The following is an 18,143-nucleotide window of genomic DNA, read 5'->3' as shown; positions in this document are numbered from 1 at the left end:
TATGGTTTGGCTGTGTCCCCACCCAAATCTCATCTTCAATTGTAATGCACATAATTCCCACGTGTTGTGGAAGGGACCCAGTGGTAGGTAATCAAATCATGGGTGCAGGTCTTTCCATGCTGTTCTCGTGATAGTAAGTCTCATGAAATCTGATGGTTTTATAAAGGGGAGTTCCCCTGCACATGCTATCTCTTGTCTGCTGCCATGTAAGAAGACTTTGCTCCTCCTTCGCCTTCTGCCATGACGGTGAGGCCTCCCCAGCCATGTGGAACTGTGAGTCCATTAAACCTCTTTTCCTTATAAATTACCCAGTCCCGGGTATGTCTTTATTAGTGGTGTGAGAATTGACTAATATAGTCACGAATATGTATAAGGCTGTCCACAAGCCCAGATAGTCCCAAGAAGTTCCTAAGCTCACCCTATGACTGACTCTACAGCTTGGTGAAAGCAGAGATGAAGGCTAAGGCAGAGATGAAAGCTAGTTGCCTGAGCGTTGATCATGTGCTTGAACTTGCAAACTTCTGTTCTTAGGAAAGATTGGAAACTTATTGCTTCTGTACATTTAAGGAAATCTCTAATAATTAGCTGACTACTAAACCAGCTGAGCAGAGACTTCAGTGGGCACACATAACAAAGCCTAAATATTTTACAGATTTTAAGAAAGCCACTAAACAAAGAAGCACTATCACCACCAATAATCAACAACAATAGCAAATCCTGGAGGATGGGAGGTGGATCTGCTTTCAGAGCTGCCACATTTATATTATTTTAAATGTACAATTTAAACCAAAAAAGTATGAGGCATGCAAATAAACAATACGCAACAATAAAGTATGGGCCAGGAATGGTGATTCATGCCTATCATCCCAGTGGGTTGGGAGACCAAAATGGGAGGACTGCTTGAGGCCAAGAGTTTGAGACCAGCCTGGGCAACATAGCAAGATTCTGTCTTTAAAAAATATTTTTAAAAAATCAGTCAGGTGTGGTGGTGTACACCTGTAGTCTCAGCTACTTGAGAGGCTGAGGTGGGACGATTGCTTGAGTCTAGGAGTTCAAGGTTACAGTGAGCTATGATTGCACCACTGTACTCCAGCCTGGGTAATAGAGCAAGACCCCATCTCTAAAACAATTAAATAAAGTATGGCCCATATATAGAAAAAGAAGTAGTCAATAGAAACTGTCTCAGAAAAATCCCATGTTGAGTATACTAGACAAAGATTTCAAGCAACTATTTTGAACGTATTCAAAGAACTAAAATAAACCATGTCTAAAGAAATAAAGTATGAGACTAATATCACATTAGAGAATATCAATAAAGAAATATAATTTTTGTTTGAAAGAACCAGGCCAGGCACAGTGGCTCATGCCTGTAATCCCAGCACTTTAGGAGGCTGAGGCAGGAAGATCACTTGAGGCCAGGGGTTTGAGACCACCCTGGGCAATAAAGTGACACCCCCATCTCTACAAAAAATAGAAAAAATTAGCTGGCTGTGGTGGTGCACACCTGTAGCCCCAGCTATTCAGGAGGCTGAGCTGGGAGGACTGCTCAGCCCAGGAGGCTGAGGCTGCAGTGAGCTGTGATCAGTGCACTACTGACCCTACTGCTCAGTGAACGCAGAGATGAAGGCTAAGGCAGAGATGGAAGCTAGTTGCCTGAGTGTTGATGATATGCTTGAACTTGCAAACTTCTGTTCTTAGGAAAGACTAGGAAACTTATTGCTTCTGTACATTTAAGGAAATCTCTTTCTAATAATTAGCTGACTACTAAACTTGCTGAGCAGAGACTTGGCAATTTATGAGACATGCAAATAAACAATAAACAACAATAAAGTGGATTGGGAGACCAAAACGGGAGGACTGCTTCTATTGACATTATAGTAGTCAACAGAAACTGTTTCAGAAAAGTCAGATCCAAAATCAGTGCACCACTGCACTGCAGCCTGGGGGACAGAACATGACTCTGTCTCAAAAAAAAAAAAAAAGAAAAAAAAGAAAAGAAAAGAAAAGAAAAAATGGCCAGGTGCAGTGGCTCAGACCTGTAATCACAGCACTTTGGGAGGCCAAGGCAGGTGGATTACCTGAGGTCAGGAGTTTGACACCAGCCTGACTAACATGGAGAAACCCCACCTCTACTAGAAAAAAAAATACAAAATTAGCTGGGCTTGGTGGCACATTCCTGTAATCCTAGCTACTTGGGAGGCTGAGGCAGGAGAACTGCTTGAACCTGGGAGGCAGAGCACAGTTGTGGTGAGCTGAGATCATGCCATTGCACTCCAGCTCAAAACCAAAAAAAAAAAAAAAAAAAAAAAAAACATATATTTATATACATATATATGTATATTTTATATACATATATATACATATAAAAAAAATAACCAGAAGAGCTCAACAGAAGATTTGAGTTGGAAGAAAAAAGAACCAGTGAACTTATGACAGATCAAGTGAGATTAAGGGATAGAATGAAAAAAAAATGAACAGAGTCTCAGAGGCTTGTGGGACTTCATCAAGCATACTAATGTAAACAGAACAGGAGTCACCAAACAAGTGGAGCAAGATAAATGAGCAGGAAGACTATTTGAAGAAATAATAGCTAAAAAATTTCCAAATGTGATTTAAATACACAAACACACGCACACAAATGTACAGATCCAAAAGACACTACCCCATAAATATATACACATTTTATTTTGTGGCTACTAGTACCCACAACAATTTTTAAAATTTTAAAATATTAAAAGATACATATCTGAAAGACAATAAATTCCACATAAAGTAAACTCAAAGAGAATGATACCTAGACACATAATACTCAAACTGTTTAAAGACAAAGTCATGATCTTCAAATCAGCAAGGGAGCCTCACAGGATAAACAGCTGATTTTTCATCAAACACCATGAAGGCCAGAAAGCAGTGAGATTTTCAAAGCACTGAAATAAAATGGTCAATTAAGAATTCTATATCCAGCAAAACTATCCTTCAAAAATGAAAGGGAAATTAAATCATTCCCAGATAAATAAAAGTGTCCTGACTTAGATAATAAAAGACATACTCAATTCAACTAGTAGGCTGCATTTGTGAGTGGGGTGGGGTTGGGGGAGGTGGCTTAGGTGCCTGAAACTTCTATTTCTTGTCCTGGTTGGTGGTTGCATAATTTACTTTATGATAGCTCACTGAGCAGTACACTTATGTTGTGTGCACTCTTCTTTCTGTGTTTTACATCACAGATTTTTAAAAAAGAAAACACAGATGCTTTGTCTTTATATAATCAAAATTAGCACTTTATATTTCTTACTTTAATTGTCCAAATAGAAACAGCTTCTGAAGCCAAAGCCAGAAACTTGGTGAAATAAATGATTTCTTTCCTCTATACCTTTGTTCCAGCCCCCTCCTTGCATGTTATATTCTTACTGTCCTTGTCACACCACTTATACCTGCTCTTCCTTTAATAAGTCATTGGTAGGCTTTACCACATTATAAAGATTTGCTATGTCTGTCCCCTCCATTATATGTGAACACTTTTAAGAAGACGAACTGTCAGCTGGGCGCAGCGGCTCACACCTGTAATCCCAGCACTTTGGTAGGCCGAGGTGGGTGGATCACCTGAGATCAGGAGTTCGAGACCAGCCTGACCAATATGGTGAAACCCCGTATCTACCGAAAATACAAAAATTAGCCAGGCGTGGCAGCAGGTGCCTATAGTCCCAGCTACTCAAGAGGCTGAGACAGGAGAATTGCTTGAACCTGGGAGGCAGAGATTGCAGTGAGCTGAGATCATGCCACTACACTCCAGCATGGGTGACAAAGCAAGGCTTCATCTCAAAAAAAAAGACGAACTGTCAAAATCTTCTTAGTATTCTCAATAGCACTATGCAGAGCACATAGGAAGCACAGAGTAAAGGTTTGAGAAATTAATTCTTCAATGGAATCAATAAAGAAAGCCTTCCTACATAACACAAAAAAGTTCTTGCAGAGTATATTACAACTATTCCAAACTCAAAAGATTCCCTATCAAAGAAAATGTTAATCCTGAAGCAGTTAGCAGAGAAGTACCTTTTTTAAAAAAATGTTGAAATTCAAGGATGCTGAGGAGAAAGTTCTGATCAGATGAGGAGGAGAAACTGTTTAGGTGATGCCAGTCATTTCTGAGATGTCATTATTTTACTTTATGATTAATATTAGAAAAGAACATATTATAAATAAAAATTTTTGACAGCTCAAATCATGTCTAAAAGAAGAAATTCACGATCCCTTTCTTAAATGCAACAGAAATGGTACTGAGACCACACAAAGATATCCTTCAACTTATGACAAACAGAGCAAGTTTCTCACATCCAACTCATAGCCCTCCTTAGCCTTCACTTGGAAAACTTCTGAATGTACCTATTCCTGGAATTTAGTATAAATGTTCATTTTGTCATTCACTGTTTTTGTTTTTATAATGAGCAACAGATTAATCTCACCACTGAAAAAAAAAAAAAAAAAGCAGTGGAGGGAGACTGGGTACCTAGGCAAGAAAAGACGGTAGCCAGTTCAGAGGTTTGAAATGCCCTGCAAAGGAAGTGCCCAACAAACCTGAAAAAGGAAGGCATCACCCAGGGAATTGCTGAGGCAGAAGACAAAGTCCTTCTTGGGGTGCTCAGGCACCGCCTGCACAATGCTGTTCTCCACCCAGACGGCGTGTTTGGGGATGCTGTTGTGGTCTATCCCAGACCTGCCGTCGCTCTCGTAGAAAAATAGCGTGCATCCTGAGGAAACAGAACAGGGGTGTGCATGAGTATTCAGTGCTTGGGAAACAAAAGAACCCATAGTGGAACCTAACACGTGCACCCTGTCAGAGGCTGAAAATCAAAGCACGTGGAACCCAGGAAGTAAAGAGAATGGAGCCAGGCTTGGACTCAAGTCTTGGATGGGCCTAAAGAAGGACAAAGATCTTAAATTGCAGCTTCTCAGCCTGCCCGGGATTCCTTCCTGCATGCCCTCAAGTTCTCCCAAACCCTTCCTTTGAGTTTTAGAATGATTCATTACAGGTCTCCTCACAGACATAGGGTCTTGTGACTCCTCTGTCCCGAGGCGAATACAAACATGGTCCTCCAGGCCAGAACTTTGCCTGGCACTATGTGAGGATTAGAAGTCACTACCGTCCGATTAAAGCCCATTCAAATATGTCTCATATGATATGCAACCAGAAAAATCTAGAAAATGTATTTAGTTTCCAGACCATGCCCTTGGACAAAACAATATATAATACCAGCATTAAGTACTTTAAGGATAAGAATAACAATGATACATTTTTGGTCTCACATCTATAAATTTTTTTTTTCTAGAAGCCAACCATGCCCTTGTTCCTACTGAAAGAGGAAATCTATGGCACACATACAGAGGCCTTGGAGAAGCTGGAGTCCTGGTCCATGCATAATTGCACTGTGAAACTAACAAGATAGTAGCAACAGAATATTTTATAGACTTGTGGCAAGATGGCTGCTTCCATAGATTCCCTCCATTATCACCTAAACTTGAGGCTCACTTTAATAGCAATTATGAGCTGAACACTTACTCTGAACTAACTGAAATCAATTTCAGGGGAAGCCAGGGTATATAACTTTATGACTCTTCCTCAACTTCAACATAAGCTGTCCGTCCATTTTCATCATTTTCCTTACCACAAACAAGTGCCACACTTCCTGTGAACTGCACAACCCTTGAAAGTTCAATCTATTCAGCTACAATGGGAATCTGTAAAGCAAATTTGCTTATATGTGATTAGTAGTGTAGAATGATGCAGATCAATGGAAAGGTCACACTGGTTCAAGGGCAACTTTTCCTAGCCTATAATATTTCGCATTACCACAGAACAGCTGTTGAACTCTACGTCCCTCCACACAGATGAATGTAGCATATTGATATGCCCTGCCCATTCATTTCACATTTTTTCTCTTGGCACAGTTTGACCATGGGGTCTGCTTACGAGTCCTTATTGCATGGTGCTGCTGAGCATCATGATTTCATACTTGTGGTCCTTGTCTCCATAATTCAGCAGTCTCAATTATTCCTTCTACCCATTCAAGTTACAGTTGCTTCTTTTTTCAAAGGTAAAGCCCTATGCTAATGCTTTTTTGAAAGATAAAGTTTGCCAGGCACAGTGGCTTACGCCTGTAATCCCAGCACTTTGGGAGGTCAAGATGGAAGGATTACTTGAGCCCAGGAGTTCGACACCAGCGTGGGCAATATAGTGAGGCCTCATCTCTACTAAAAATAAAAAAAATTAGCCAGACATGCCTGCAGATCCAGCGACTCAGGTGGCTGGGAGGATTGTTTTGAGCCCAGGAGGTTGAAGCTGCAGTGAGCCATGATCATGCCACTGCACTCCAGCCTGGGCAACAGAGCAAGACCCTGTCACAAAAAAATAAAAATGAAACATAAAGTTTTATGTTGCTTATTGTTAAAAAATTTTAGTGGAGTTCTGCACGGTTATTTTTATTTTTTATTACCATTATTTTTGTAGATATGGGGTCCCACTGTTGCTCAGGCTGGAGCACAGTGGCACAATCATAGCTCACGGCAGGCTTGAACTCCTGGGCTCAAGTGATCCTCCTGCTTCAGCCTCCAAAGTAGCTGGAACTACAGGCATATACCACCATACCTGGCTAATTTGTGTATTTTTTTGTAAAGACAAGGTCTCACTATGTTACCCAGGTTGGCCTCAAATTCCTGGCCTCAAGTGATCCTCCTGCCTCAGCCTCCTATAGTGCTGGGATTACAGGAGTGAGGCACCACACCAAGCTAATTTTTTTTAGTTTGGGGTTTAAAAGTTGCATGGTATAATTTAAATACATACCTGTAGAGTAGTCTGCCCCAACTCTATTTTTCTCAAATCCCAATTATTTTGAGGATCTCAAGGCTTTTCGCGAACACTTATATCAAAAAGCAGAATCATCTGTACCTCCTATTTCCATGCCTTAGGCTAGCACAGATTAGAGAGATAAAGAAATAACAAAAATGGGAGGGGGAAACCGTTTTCCTCTAAGTCAGAGGTTCTTATGATGGGGCAAACTTGGCAATGTCTGGTGACCTTCCTGGTTGTCACAACTTGGGGGAAGGTGCTATTGGTATCTAGTGGACAGAGCCTAAAGAAGCTGTTAAGCATCTATAATGCCCAGGACAGCCCTCACAACAAATAATTATCCAGAAAATGTCAACAGTGTCACTTTTGAGAAACCCTGCTCTAAATAGTTTTTACGACTAATTCAACACTAATGAAAAGTACATTCCTAACATAAAAGGAGCAACACACGTTAGCATAGGTTAAGAAGAGAGAAAGAAGCCTGTGGATAATGAATTAGGGGACACTCACAAATCTAACACATGCACCTATTGAATGTTGTATGGTCCTATCAGGTAATTGTTTGTATAATTTTTCAACTTTGATTTAGAATCATCCACAACAAAGCACCACCAAAGGTGATTAAAATCAGCTTTTACTCAATGATCAACTTGTTCCAATTTTAAGATGAACGCAAAGCAGCAAATCTGAGAACCATGTTCTCCCTGATGAAAGTCTGTTTACCTTCATCTTCCCTGGAACATAATCTGTACCTTCTTCCGTTGTCCATGGAAACACTCCAGAGACTAATTCCAAATGAAATCTTTTTTTAAAAAAATCAATTACTTTGCCTAGTGGGAAAGAATCTTTGGGAAAATAAAAATCTCTATCCCACAGTTCCAACGTGTTCTGCTTCTTATTTCCCAATATTCAAGCATTGCTAAGAAAAAGTCAGCTGCAAGACTTGCTTTTGAGCAAGGACAAAGCCCTGAGGATGTCAACAAATCCTGGGAACCCATCAGGATGAAGCAAAGAACTCGGTGGCTCCATGTTCTGGGCCTGAATTCCAACAGGTTGTGTCACTCAGATCTGCGTCACCAAGAAAGTAAAGACTCCCTTCCCTAAAGGGCCTGTGGGCTGTGCTCCTGGACACCTGCACCCTGACTTCTGTGTCATTTACTCTCTGAGGGAATGGCAGAAACAAAATAAACCCCTCTGATATGTCCCAAGTAAAAAAAGCCAACTAATCATTTTTATTTTACGCCACTAACATTGCTGCTCTCAACCTGAGAGTGAGAATCCCCTGGTAAGCTTGTTTAATCACAAAGTCAGGGTCTGCTGGAGGCTGAATCGTGCCCTCCAAACATCCTAAATCCAGTTAGCTCAGAATATGATCATATTTGGAAATCGGGCCTTTAAAGAGGTAATTAAGATAATACGAGGTCACGTGGGTGGGCCCTGATCCAATATAAATGGTGTCGTTATAAGAAGAAGGAACTTGAACATAGACAAGTAAAGGGAAGACTGTGTGAAGACACCGGAAGAAGACAGCCATCTCCAAGTCAAGGAGAGCAGTCTCTGAAGAAACCAACCCTGCCAACACCTTGATCTTGGATTTCCAGCCTCCAGGACTGTGAGGTGATACATTTCTGTTATTTCCATCATCCATTTTGTGATGCTTTGCTATGGCAGCCCCAGCAAACTCATCCAGGGCCTACCTCCAAATCTTGTGATTCAGCAGGTGTGGGGTACAACCCAGAAAGACCCTCAAGAGGCTGTGATGCAGGTGATCTTCGGATCAAGCTATTAAGAACTTGGCACTAATTAATAAAATGAATGCTAAGGTGGGCTGCTAAGGATAAGAGGCTGCAGCGTCCAGTGGTGTGCCCATCTAGGGGAGAAGCAGGAAGTGGAAGAGGAAGAAGCCTTTCCCCTCATCTCCTCTCACTCCCCCAGAACAGAGCAGCTGGTGTGATCCAGGCCCCTCAGACATAACCCTATAGCATCTCCAAGTTAAGCCAAGGCACGTCACACATGAGAAAGAACACTGCAGTTCTCCAAAATGCTTCCATACGATGCACATCTATGTCTCATAGGCAAGACCACTACAGCAAAAAATCATCAAAAGATAATGTTCTAGGAGGCCGGGCACCAATGCAACTGTAAACCGAAGACCGAAGCAGGAGGATCGCTTGAGGCCAAAAGCTGGAGATCAGCCTGGGGCAACATAGCAAGACCCTGTCTCAACAAAAAATAAAAACATTAGCCAGGCATGGTGGCACATGCCTGTAGTCCCAGCTACTTGGGAGGCTGAAGCAGGAGGATCACTTGAGCCCAGGAATTTGTGGCTGCAGTGAGCTATGGCTGTGCCACTGCATTCCAGCCTGGGAGACAGAGTGAGACCCCGTCTCAAAAAGAAAAAAAAAGAAAAAGATAATGCTGTAGGAATAGCTGAGCAACAAAACTTCAGAAGGAGCCAGGGCCTCTGAGTGACTTCATAGAAAAGAGTTATCACACAAGCCTTAGATCGTCTATTTTTGATAGGTGGGAGGGAAATAAAGTTCTGTCTTGCTTGTGGCATTGGGATTGGCATTGCGGGTCTCTGGCACATGCAGCAAAACCTATATCCTGACCAATATCCTCCCTTCCTGTGTCATCAGGCATCTGAGCAACAGCTGGCACCAAGAATAATGGGGCCAACCCAAGTCCTACTTGTGCAAGGGTTGACCTGCACCTGCACATCACTGCATAGGCATTTGTGTTCACCTCACTGAGCGGAGCTCTAGGCTGCTCCACGTCTCTAGGATTGAATGTTCCCAAACCAACCACAGTCTGTGAAATCCAGTATCAAATGGTCTAGTTTGATACTGATAAGCCCAGGCTTCTTCCTCTCGTGCCCTTCTATCAATCCTGTTGACCTATCTAACCTAGCCTGCCATGTATTAACCCTGTTTCAAGTCTAGCTTGGGACGAAAACTCTGTGTGTTTGAGAAGTGTTTTTCTTTTTAAAATATAGAGCTCACAAATATATTACATTTTCTAGGCTACCAGGACATATGCAGATACGTGCAACAATACGTACATATACTTCACAAAAATGTGCAAAATGACAACAAATACCGACAAATACAAGCATGGTTATATGAACAGAAAATAAAGGGATCTACACATGCATGTCTGTATCTATATATACACAGTCAAAAACACAAAGTTTGACTATTAAATAGTGACTGACTTTTTCATAAACATGACGGTCTATACAATCCATTAATATCAGGTTGAGGCCTATGAAATTAACATTATTCTACCAATTTTTTACCTTAAAAAATGGCAATTTCATAGAATTCAAGCTAATAAATTTCCCTCCAAAACGGTCACGTTGAAAGACAAAAAGCTGAATGAGTCCAAAAAGATTTGTTTTTTTTGGAACTCATCCTTTGAAATTGTCATCAAACCAGTTGCATATATGCCAGAACTAGACATGAGATGCTCCTCTAGCATAACTGTGAAAAAAGAAAATAAAAGAAAATAAAACACCATTTGCAGGGGTGGGGATGGGAGAGGTACTAATCAGGGGGCATAAAGTTTCACTTAAGTTGCACGAATAGGTTCTAGCTTATTTATTTGTTTGTTTATTTGCTTGTTTATTATGAGCTGGTGTCTTGCTATGTTGCCCAGGCTGGTCTTGAACTCCCGGGCTCAAGTGAACCTCCTGCCTCAGCCTCCCAAAGTGCTGGGATTACAGGCGTGAGCCACTATGCCCAGCCCAGATGACTAGATTCTAGACATCTGCCTTACAACATTGCCCTTGTAGTCAATAATGCCATATTGCACATTTTAAAATGTGTTAAGAGGGTAGATTTCATGCGAACTGCTCTTATCATGATAAATGTTTTAAATTAGTATGATTTTCAAATTCTGTATAACAACAACAACAAACCCACCCATCCCGTGAGTATGTGCACAATGGGGCACATCTATTGGTGCATTTGGCACATAGCCAGGGCCCTCCCGCTCTCACCTTTCAGGGACACCCAGTAGTGCTTCCACTTCCTCCGGGTGGCTGACTCCACCTTCTTGTTCTTCTTGTGCACCAGGAAGTTCTTGACGGCCAGGGCGCCGGCCTTGCGCACCGTGCCCTGCGCGGCGGTCAGCAGGATGTCCGACTGGCCCGGGGAGCTCAGGGTGCCGCTGCTCTGCTCATCGCTGTGCGCCGAGCCGGCCTCCTCCAGGCTCTCGCTGTTGGTGGTGCTCATCTCCAGCTCCCGCCGGAAGTTCTCGTACACACCCTGACGAGCCGCATCCCCGGTGGAGCTGCTGCCGCTGTCGCTGCCCACAAAGGCCCGGCCTGTGGTGGGTGAGTAGCTGGAGTTGGTGGCATTAGATCGCCTGGACAGGAGGTCCGTGTCGGTAGTGGCCCCTTCAATCCCACTGTCTGCAAACTCACTGCCCTCGCCTGCATTAACATCCTTGGGAGCAGAAAGAGAGAGCAAAGAAGACAAGCGTCACGTGGAGAAGGAACCAGGAGCTCCTGTGGGTCCAGCCAGGGCTTTGTAGCAGCGGGATACGCATAAGGTACGGCCACTCCCGACGGCTCCTGGACCAGGTCCTGCCCAACCCTGAACCCGCACAGACCCAGCAGAGCTGCTCAGGAAACCTTCAGCTGCCCTCCGTGAGAGCAAGCGATTTGGAATGTTCAAGAAATATAAAAGAAATAAGGAACACTTCAAAGAGCTTATTATTTCTCTAAGATAATTAACGAATTGACAAATTCGCGATTGAGATTCTACCGCTGCCATGCTGAGAACCCAGCACCCTCAGCCTCATCAGCTTGCCCTGAACTCCAGGAAATTCTGCAGGCAGATGAGTTAATTGTTCCAGACGTAGGGGGTGACAATGAATAACTAGGTCTTTATAGCTGATATCTTTAAAAATAAATAAATAAAAGGCCTGCTTAGAAGTCTCTTTTATAATGGAGTGACTGAAAAGATGGCTAGTGCACCGCCTCACCCACTCACCCAGCACGGCCCCGCGTTCCAGGAGCAGGCAAGAATCCTCATCCTCTAATCAGATTCACTTCTTGAAAACAAGCAGCCTCTCACTCTGCATTGTGCTATATAAGTGTGTGGGGCCCACAGTTCCATTGAGCTCTCCAATTACCTTGCCCTTTCAAAGCTGGGATGCTAGGAGGCTTGGGCAGGCTACTTGCTGCCCCAGGGCCAAGTGACAGCTCAGGGCAACTGCCAAGATACTGGGGGTATCAGTTCCCAGTTTAAAAACATTGGGAACTTCCAAAGCTGCTTCTGCTCTGAAGTTGAACATTTCCGGGACAGACAGGTCTGTTCTTAAATCAGTATCTTAATTGCTCTAAAGAGCTACAGGCATTTCCATAAACAATAATTAAATAATGGTAGTCATCAAGGAAGGATACTCACTGCAATATTGGACAGAACAGCTCAAAGTCTTATGCATAAGAAAGGAGCCTAATTGTTCTCCAAGGAAGAGAACGGGAGGCTGAGTCTAATATAGAAGATGCCAAAGTAATGCATGGTTTGGCGGTTTCACCAATTTGGGGGCCTTTAGTCTCACAAATGGCTAATTCTGGTTCAAACACGTAAAAACTAACCAGATATTCTGAATTACCATACAAATGAATGCTCCAGGCTCCTATCTTTGCTGAGAGGCAATGGGGGCAGTATGAGCCATGCCACAAACTAATACTGGCCTACACAAGGCCCCAGACAGACACTGTACCCATATCTCCACGAACCTCACTTAGTTCTAAGAATTGTTCAAAGTTCACCTTCATCATGAAGAAATACTAAGTGAGCAACTAAAAGAGATGCATAGCAAGACATGGATAAAAGAGGGTTGTGGGAGTAGAATGGCAGCAGGAGATGCTGGGTGAGCTTCTAGGGATCAACCCCATTATAAATGGAGCTTAGACCCCTGGGAGTTAGAGGGACTTAAGGGAAAGAAAGAAACCACGAATGCAGCTCAGATGCAGACCCCTATAACTGCTGGTTCCCACAGCTTTGCTATCTGCTATCCTGCTTATTAACATCCACGGGTGGTCATGAAAGACCTAGAGCCAATTGGTAAAAATCCTCTACACAAACAGGAAAACACTGTTATCAACCCACATTTCTCCTTGGCAGGGACACTGACCATATGCTTCCCTCTTGATATAAGACAAAAGAAAATTTGACAATTGTTGATTATTCAGGATAACCACTGAGTTATACAAGATGAGTCCGTGAATTTTCCAAACTTTTGGATTCATTTTCATGTCTCAGTCCTTCTGGGAAGAAGGTTTGGTATGCGTGAAAAAATCAGCTATTAAGTACTCTCCTCTAAAATGCAATGAGGTGAAATGCTTCTCTACAAGACAGGGAAATTTAGCTACACAGATAACATCCCTATTCCATAAGACAGACTTTGGTACAAAGGAGGAAAAAATGATCCCAGGCATCTTGTAATTCCCACAGCTCCAGAAGAGGAAGGGACTTGGCAAAGCCATCTCATTGATTAACAGCCTGTGGCTTAGAAAATCACAAGTCTGGTTGGTGGCAGATGGGAAGTTGAAACCTATCCTTCCAAGTACACTTTCCACTATTACATGGCGACCTCATGGCTCAGCTGCAGGTAGCACCTGACCAGATTCTGTCTAAATATTCAATCCCAGCACGTCATGGTGGCTCATGCCTACAATCCTTGCACTTTGGGAGGCTGAAGCGGGTGGATCACCTGAGGTCAAGAGTTTGAGACCAGCCTGGGCAACAAGGTGAAACCCCCTCTCTACTAAAACTACAAAAAATCAGCCGCACATGGTGGTGCACACCTGTAGTCCCAGCTACTCGGGAGGTTGAGGCAGGTGGGAGGATCGCTTGAGTCCAGGAAGTGGAGGTTGCAGTGAACCAAGATTGCACCACTGCACTCCAGCCTGGGCAACAGAGCGAGACCCTGTCTCAAAACAAAACAAAACAAAACAAAACAAAACAAACAAACAAATCAATCCCATGCCTTCCCCCTTTTCTTTTTTTTTTTTTTTTTTTTTTTTTTTGTTTTGTTTTGTTTTGTTTTGTTTTGAGACAGGGTCTCGCTCTGTTGCCCAGGCTGGAGTGCAGTGGCGCGATCTCGGCTCACTGCAAGCTCCGCCTCCCGGGTTCACGCCATTCTCCTGCCTCAGCCTCCCGAGTAGCTGGGACTACAGGCGCCCGCCACCACGCCTGGCTAATTTTTTGTATTTTTAGTAGAGACGGGGTTTCACCATGGTCTCGATCTCCTGACCTCGTGATCTGCCCGCCTCGGCCTCCCAAAGTGCTGGGATTACAAGCGTGAGCCACCGCGCCCGGCCTGCCTTCCCCCTTTTCTTACCAACAATGGCTCTTCTAGCTTTTTTCAGCAAAAGCTGAGTGACTGTTTATCCAGTTGCCTTGAACTGCCTGGCAAAAAGCTAAAACCTGCAAGTGCAAGAACGGGGAAGGAGGATGGGAAGAGAGGATAAGGAAAAGCGAGGCAGAAACCCAAAAGACCAACTCTCAAGAGCATGTCTCATAAGAGTTCACTACATTGCCAACACCATCCATCCCTTTACAGAAGGCTCTCGACATCTGTCTCTATTTAAACTAAGAGTAAGGCCTCAATGGACACTCACCTCTGTATAAGACCTGAACATCTGCTCATGCCAACTGACGCTGTAGCTTTGCCATGGCCAGACTATGTGTGTTCAACTCTGGGACAACCACTAAACCGAGCAAGGAAGTGATTACTCCAGGTAAAAGACCTGCGGGCCCCAGGTGAGCTCGCATGCTTTGGAAGCACACAGCTCCGTGTCATCACCAGGGAATGCTCTTGTCATCTGTGATCCAAGACAACTCCACCTTGTCTCCTTAAGTGGTTATTCAGGCTCAGTGGTACACATGCCCCCACTGATATGTGACCCAGCCCATTGAGAAACGGATGCAGGTTGCCCAGCCCCAGCCCTTATTCAGTCATGAAGCTTGGGATGTCCCAAATTCCCAGAAGTCCATTCTCCAGCATTGCTGGAAATGGTGATGACCCAGCCAGAGGTGATACTCAACACCGTTCTTTCTTTCCTTCATTGTGTTGCAAACTTACTTAGTGGTCATCTTTCAGAGGGGCTCCTCCTACTACCCACCTGAGAATCCTGATCCTCCCCCTACCCCAGAAGCACCTGTAAACCTCCCCAGTCTTCCCCACAGTAAGGAATACAGAAAACTGACACCAAGGAATAGTCCCAGGGGAGCCTCAGCAGTTTTTGTAGCAACTGCAAGGTAGGTTCCCTCTTAGAGTCAAATACTAAATTTTAATCAAAAAAGGCAGAGGACATGAAGGGAGATGGTAAGATCCTGGCTAGACAGAGAAATAATTCTACACATGGTTCATGATCTAGCCGAGACTTCCAGAAAACAGCTCAAAATAAACTCTCCATGTTAGAACCACTCTGTTGAAGAGATTTCCGATCGTGAACAACATTGACGGGGCCAAGAGGCTCTTCAATCCTGTTCTCCCAGGACAAATTCTCTGAGGCCAGATTTTCAGGGCACTCACCAGTTTCCATTCCACTGGCAGCTTCCCCAAAAATGAATGTATGCACAAGTGGCCAGCTGTAGCCTAATACATACAACAGCTGTGGGCAAGAGTTTTCTTAGCATTTGAGCTGGGCAACAAATGCTTAAATGAGCTCCCACGCTAAAATGAGGGAGGCAAGAGGCAAATTCAAAGCCTGTTTTCACTGCCTTGAAAACTGGAGGGTCATGCAGCATGAATGTAGACTAATGACACATTGTGGTAAGGCTCCAGTTGTTTTGACAGGAGACTTCAAATACTACCAAAGGGAGAGGTTTTCTGTGCTAATGATGTGCGAACACAATTTTGAAAATGCAATTAGCCAGAAAGTGCAAAGGCTCTGGGACAATTCCAGGACCAGTAGAATCAATTGGCCACTTGTAGTTAAGTTATAAGTCGAATGCAATTAGATACTGTTTCCTTTGTCACTTGAATTTCCCTGATAGATCCAGCTTAGCTTGAATACACCTGTGTTAAGATGCTAACTATAATGCAGAATTCACTGAATTCCAGGGGGTAAAAAGATGTGGACCTGCAGAAACCCTGAATTAGAACTGTTTCTGGCTTGCTAAATTCTAACATGTCCTTCCTCTCATTTATCATCTTCCTAACCCCAAAATGTTAAGTACCCCTCACTACACATACACACACACACACACACACACACACACACGAATATCATCTTTGGTTCTCAGTATTATCTCCTTGGTATTCTCAGTATACTCTCCTTTGATAATCTCAGTACAGCAAGTATCAATTCTAGGTAAATGACTCTGAACCAATCTGTGCCTCAATTTCTTGATATGTATAATGGGGAGAGCAACACATCTACTTTGTAAGACACTTTATAAGACACTGTGAGATTGAGTTAACGCAGGAAAAGTGTCTTAAACTGAGCCCAGTACATAGTACCTGCTCAAAAATGTTAACTATAATTACGGTCATCTCTACCTTCAGCCCTACTTACATCTTGGCCCAAGGAGAGAAGGCATTGCCTGAACTCAGTTGCTAACTTCCTGCACCAACATGGAAGAAAGGTCTCTGAGAAACCTGGGAAAAACACAGGCATACCAAGGCTGGTGCCAGCCTAATACGAATTAGGCTTGTTAATTGTTCTCACATTCACAAAACAGCACAGTAAACTAGGAAAATGGTGATGTTCTCTACATTGTAAATTAGTAACTACTGGTCACTATTACCAATCACTAATAATTGCCATCCCTGATTTGCCAGAATAGGAAATCAACTCTATTTTCCCTCCCCTTCCTTTCTTAGGGCAAAATCTCTATGCCTTTCTTTTTATGTTTCCAATACCCATTCCTTTTCTTCTAACAATTTCCAATGGGAGTGACTCACAATTTCAGCTACAAGCATTGGAACCAAAATTCTTACTGTTACTAAAAAGAGATTCCAAAGTAAGTTGGCAAAAGCTTGAAATGTTCCTTCAGGTAACTCCTGATTGGAGACGCTTTATGTCTAAGTTAAATAAATCTTTGCCTCTCCTTTCATCTGCTGTTCTATGTATGTGCTTATACCTTATGGTCATCCCTCCCCTCCCTCCTCACTATCCATAATATATCAGAGACTCAGTTTTTTCTCTTCCCTTCCGAGTGCCACATCACTGGTTGAGCAATAAGCTCTCTCTCCTAACCCATCTTCCTTCCATTAATCCATCCGGCACACCACTGCCAGATAAATGTTCCAGCAGCAATGTGGAGGACTCCTCAGACTGCTGTTCAAGACCCTCCCCCAGTGTCCCGCGTTAGCACTTGAGCTTCGATGTCCCCACCCACTAGTGAAATTGAAGAACTCATTCCAGGGCATACTCCCAACCTTTCTCGCTCCCAAGAATACTCACATCCCCCCCTTTTACTACAACCAGAAGACTTCTCTGTGCTTCCTCCAACTGCCATGCCAACCTCTCCACAGCATCTCCTCTCCCACCCCCACACCACCCCAGCCACACTGAGCTCCTCATCCTTGCTTGAATGTGCCGTGCACCCTCCCACATTGCAACTCAGGAGCCAGCTCCCTCCTCCTCTCCTCTCCTCTCCTTCAAGTCCCTATCCAGGTCTGCCCTCACCCTGACCACCCGGTCAGAAATTGCCCCCCACATCCCCCACACCCCATCTTCCTCAACATGCCCTTTCTTCCACAGCACATCGCTTACTTATTATGCTAACTGTTTTCTGCCACACACACACCCACTTCACCCCAACGAGCTCCACGAGCTTGTGGATCTTTCCTCGTTGACGCATCCCAAGTGCCAAGAATAGAGCCTGGCATGGGGAAGGCACTTCAAAAATAATTGCTGAATGAACTCACTGCTGCTCATTTTCCACCACAATCTCAAAACAAGGAAAATAGTTTCTCATGGAATGCATGCGAGTTAAAGGTTTTGTCATTTCCAAACTCAGCTCATGCTCAACTAAAGTTGAGGTGACAAATGAGTCCTAGCTATAAAGCTTACATTTGTAGGCTTCAAGCAGCCTAGTTGGATTATGTCTTGTGTGGATGCAATCAGAGTTCACTTAAATTTTTGTTCTTAAACTCTTTTAAAAAATTGAGAAAGTAAGAAAGATATATTAGGCTGGACGTGGTGGCTCATGCCTGTAATCCCAGCACTTTGGGAGGCCAAGGTGGGTGGATCACGAAGTCAAGAGATCTAGACCATCCTGGCCAACATGGTGAAACCCCGTCTCTACTAAAAATACAAATATTAATGCGCCTG

At 43.5% G+C, this 18,143-nt stretch overlaps 1 protein-coding gene across 12 annotated transcripts in view; it reads right to left on the bottom strand.

The window, feature by feature from the left end:
- The window catches only part of TIAM1 (TIAM Rac1 associated GEF 1), a 457,120-nt gene that overhangs the window by 125,194 nt on the left and 313,783 nt on the right, over positions 1 to 18,143 (bottom strand). For all 12 annotated transcript variants that reach the window (XM_032174685.1, XM_032174689.1, XM_032174683.1 and 9 more), the window contains 2 exons: positions 10,842 to 11,289; positions 4,573 to 4,745 (listed from right to left, as the gene is read on the bottom strand). In XM_032174685.1, coding sequence (XP_032030576.1) covers positions 4,573 to 4,745; positions 10,842 to 11,289 — 621 coding nt within the window. The remainder of the gene's footprint in view (positions 1 to 4,572; positions 4,746 to 10,841; positions 11,290 to 18,143) is intronic.

The sequence above is a fragment of the Hylobates moloch genome, unplaced genomic scaffold (assembly GCF_009828535.3).
Source record: "Hylobates moloch isolate HMO894 unplaced genomic scaffold, HMol_V3 SCAFFOLD_14, whole genome shotgun sequence".
In the NCBI taxonomy this organism is placed as follows: Eukaryota; Metazoa; Chordata; class Mammalia; order Primates; family Hylobatidae; genus Hylobates; species Hylobates moloch.
Note: the sequence above shows the minus strand (reverse complement) of the source record. Positions and strands in the feature narration are given on the sequence as shown.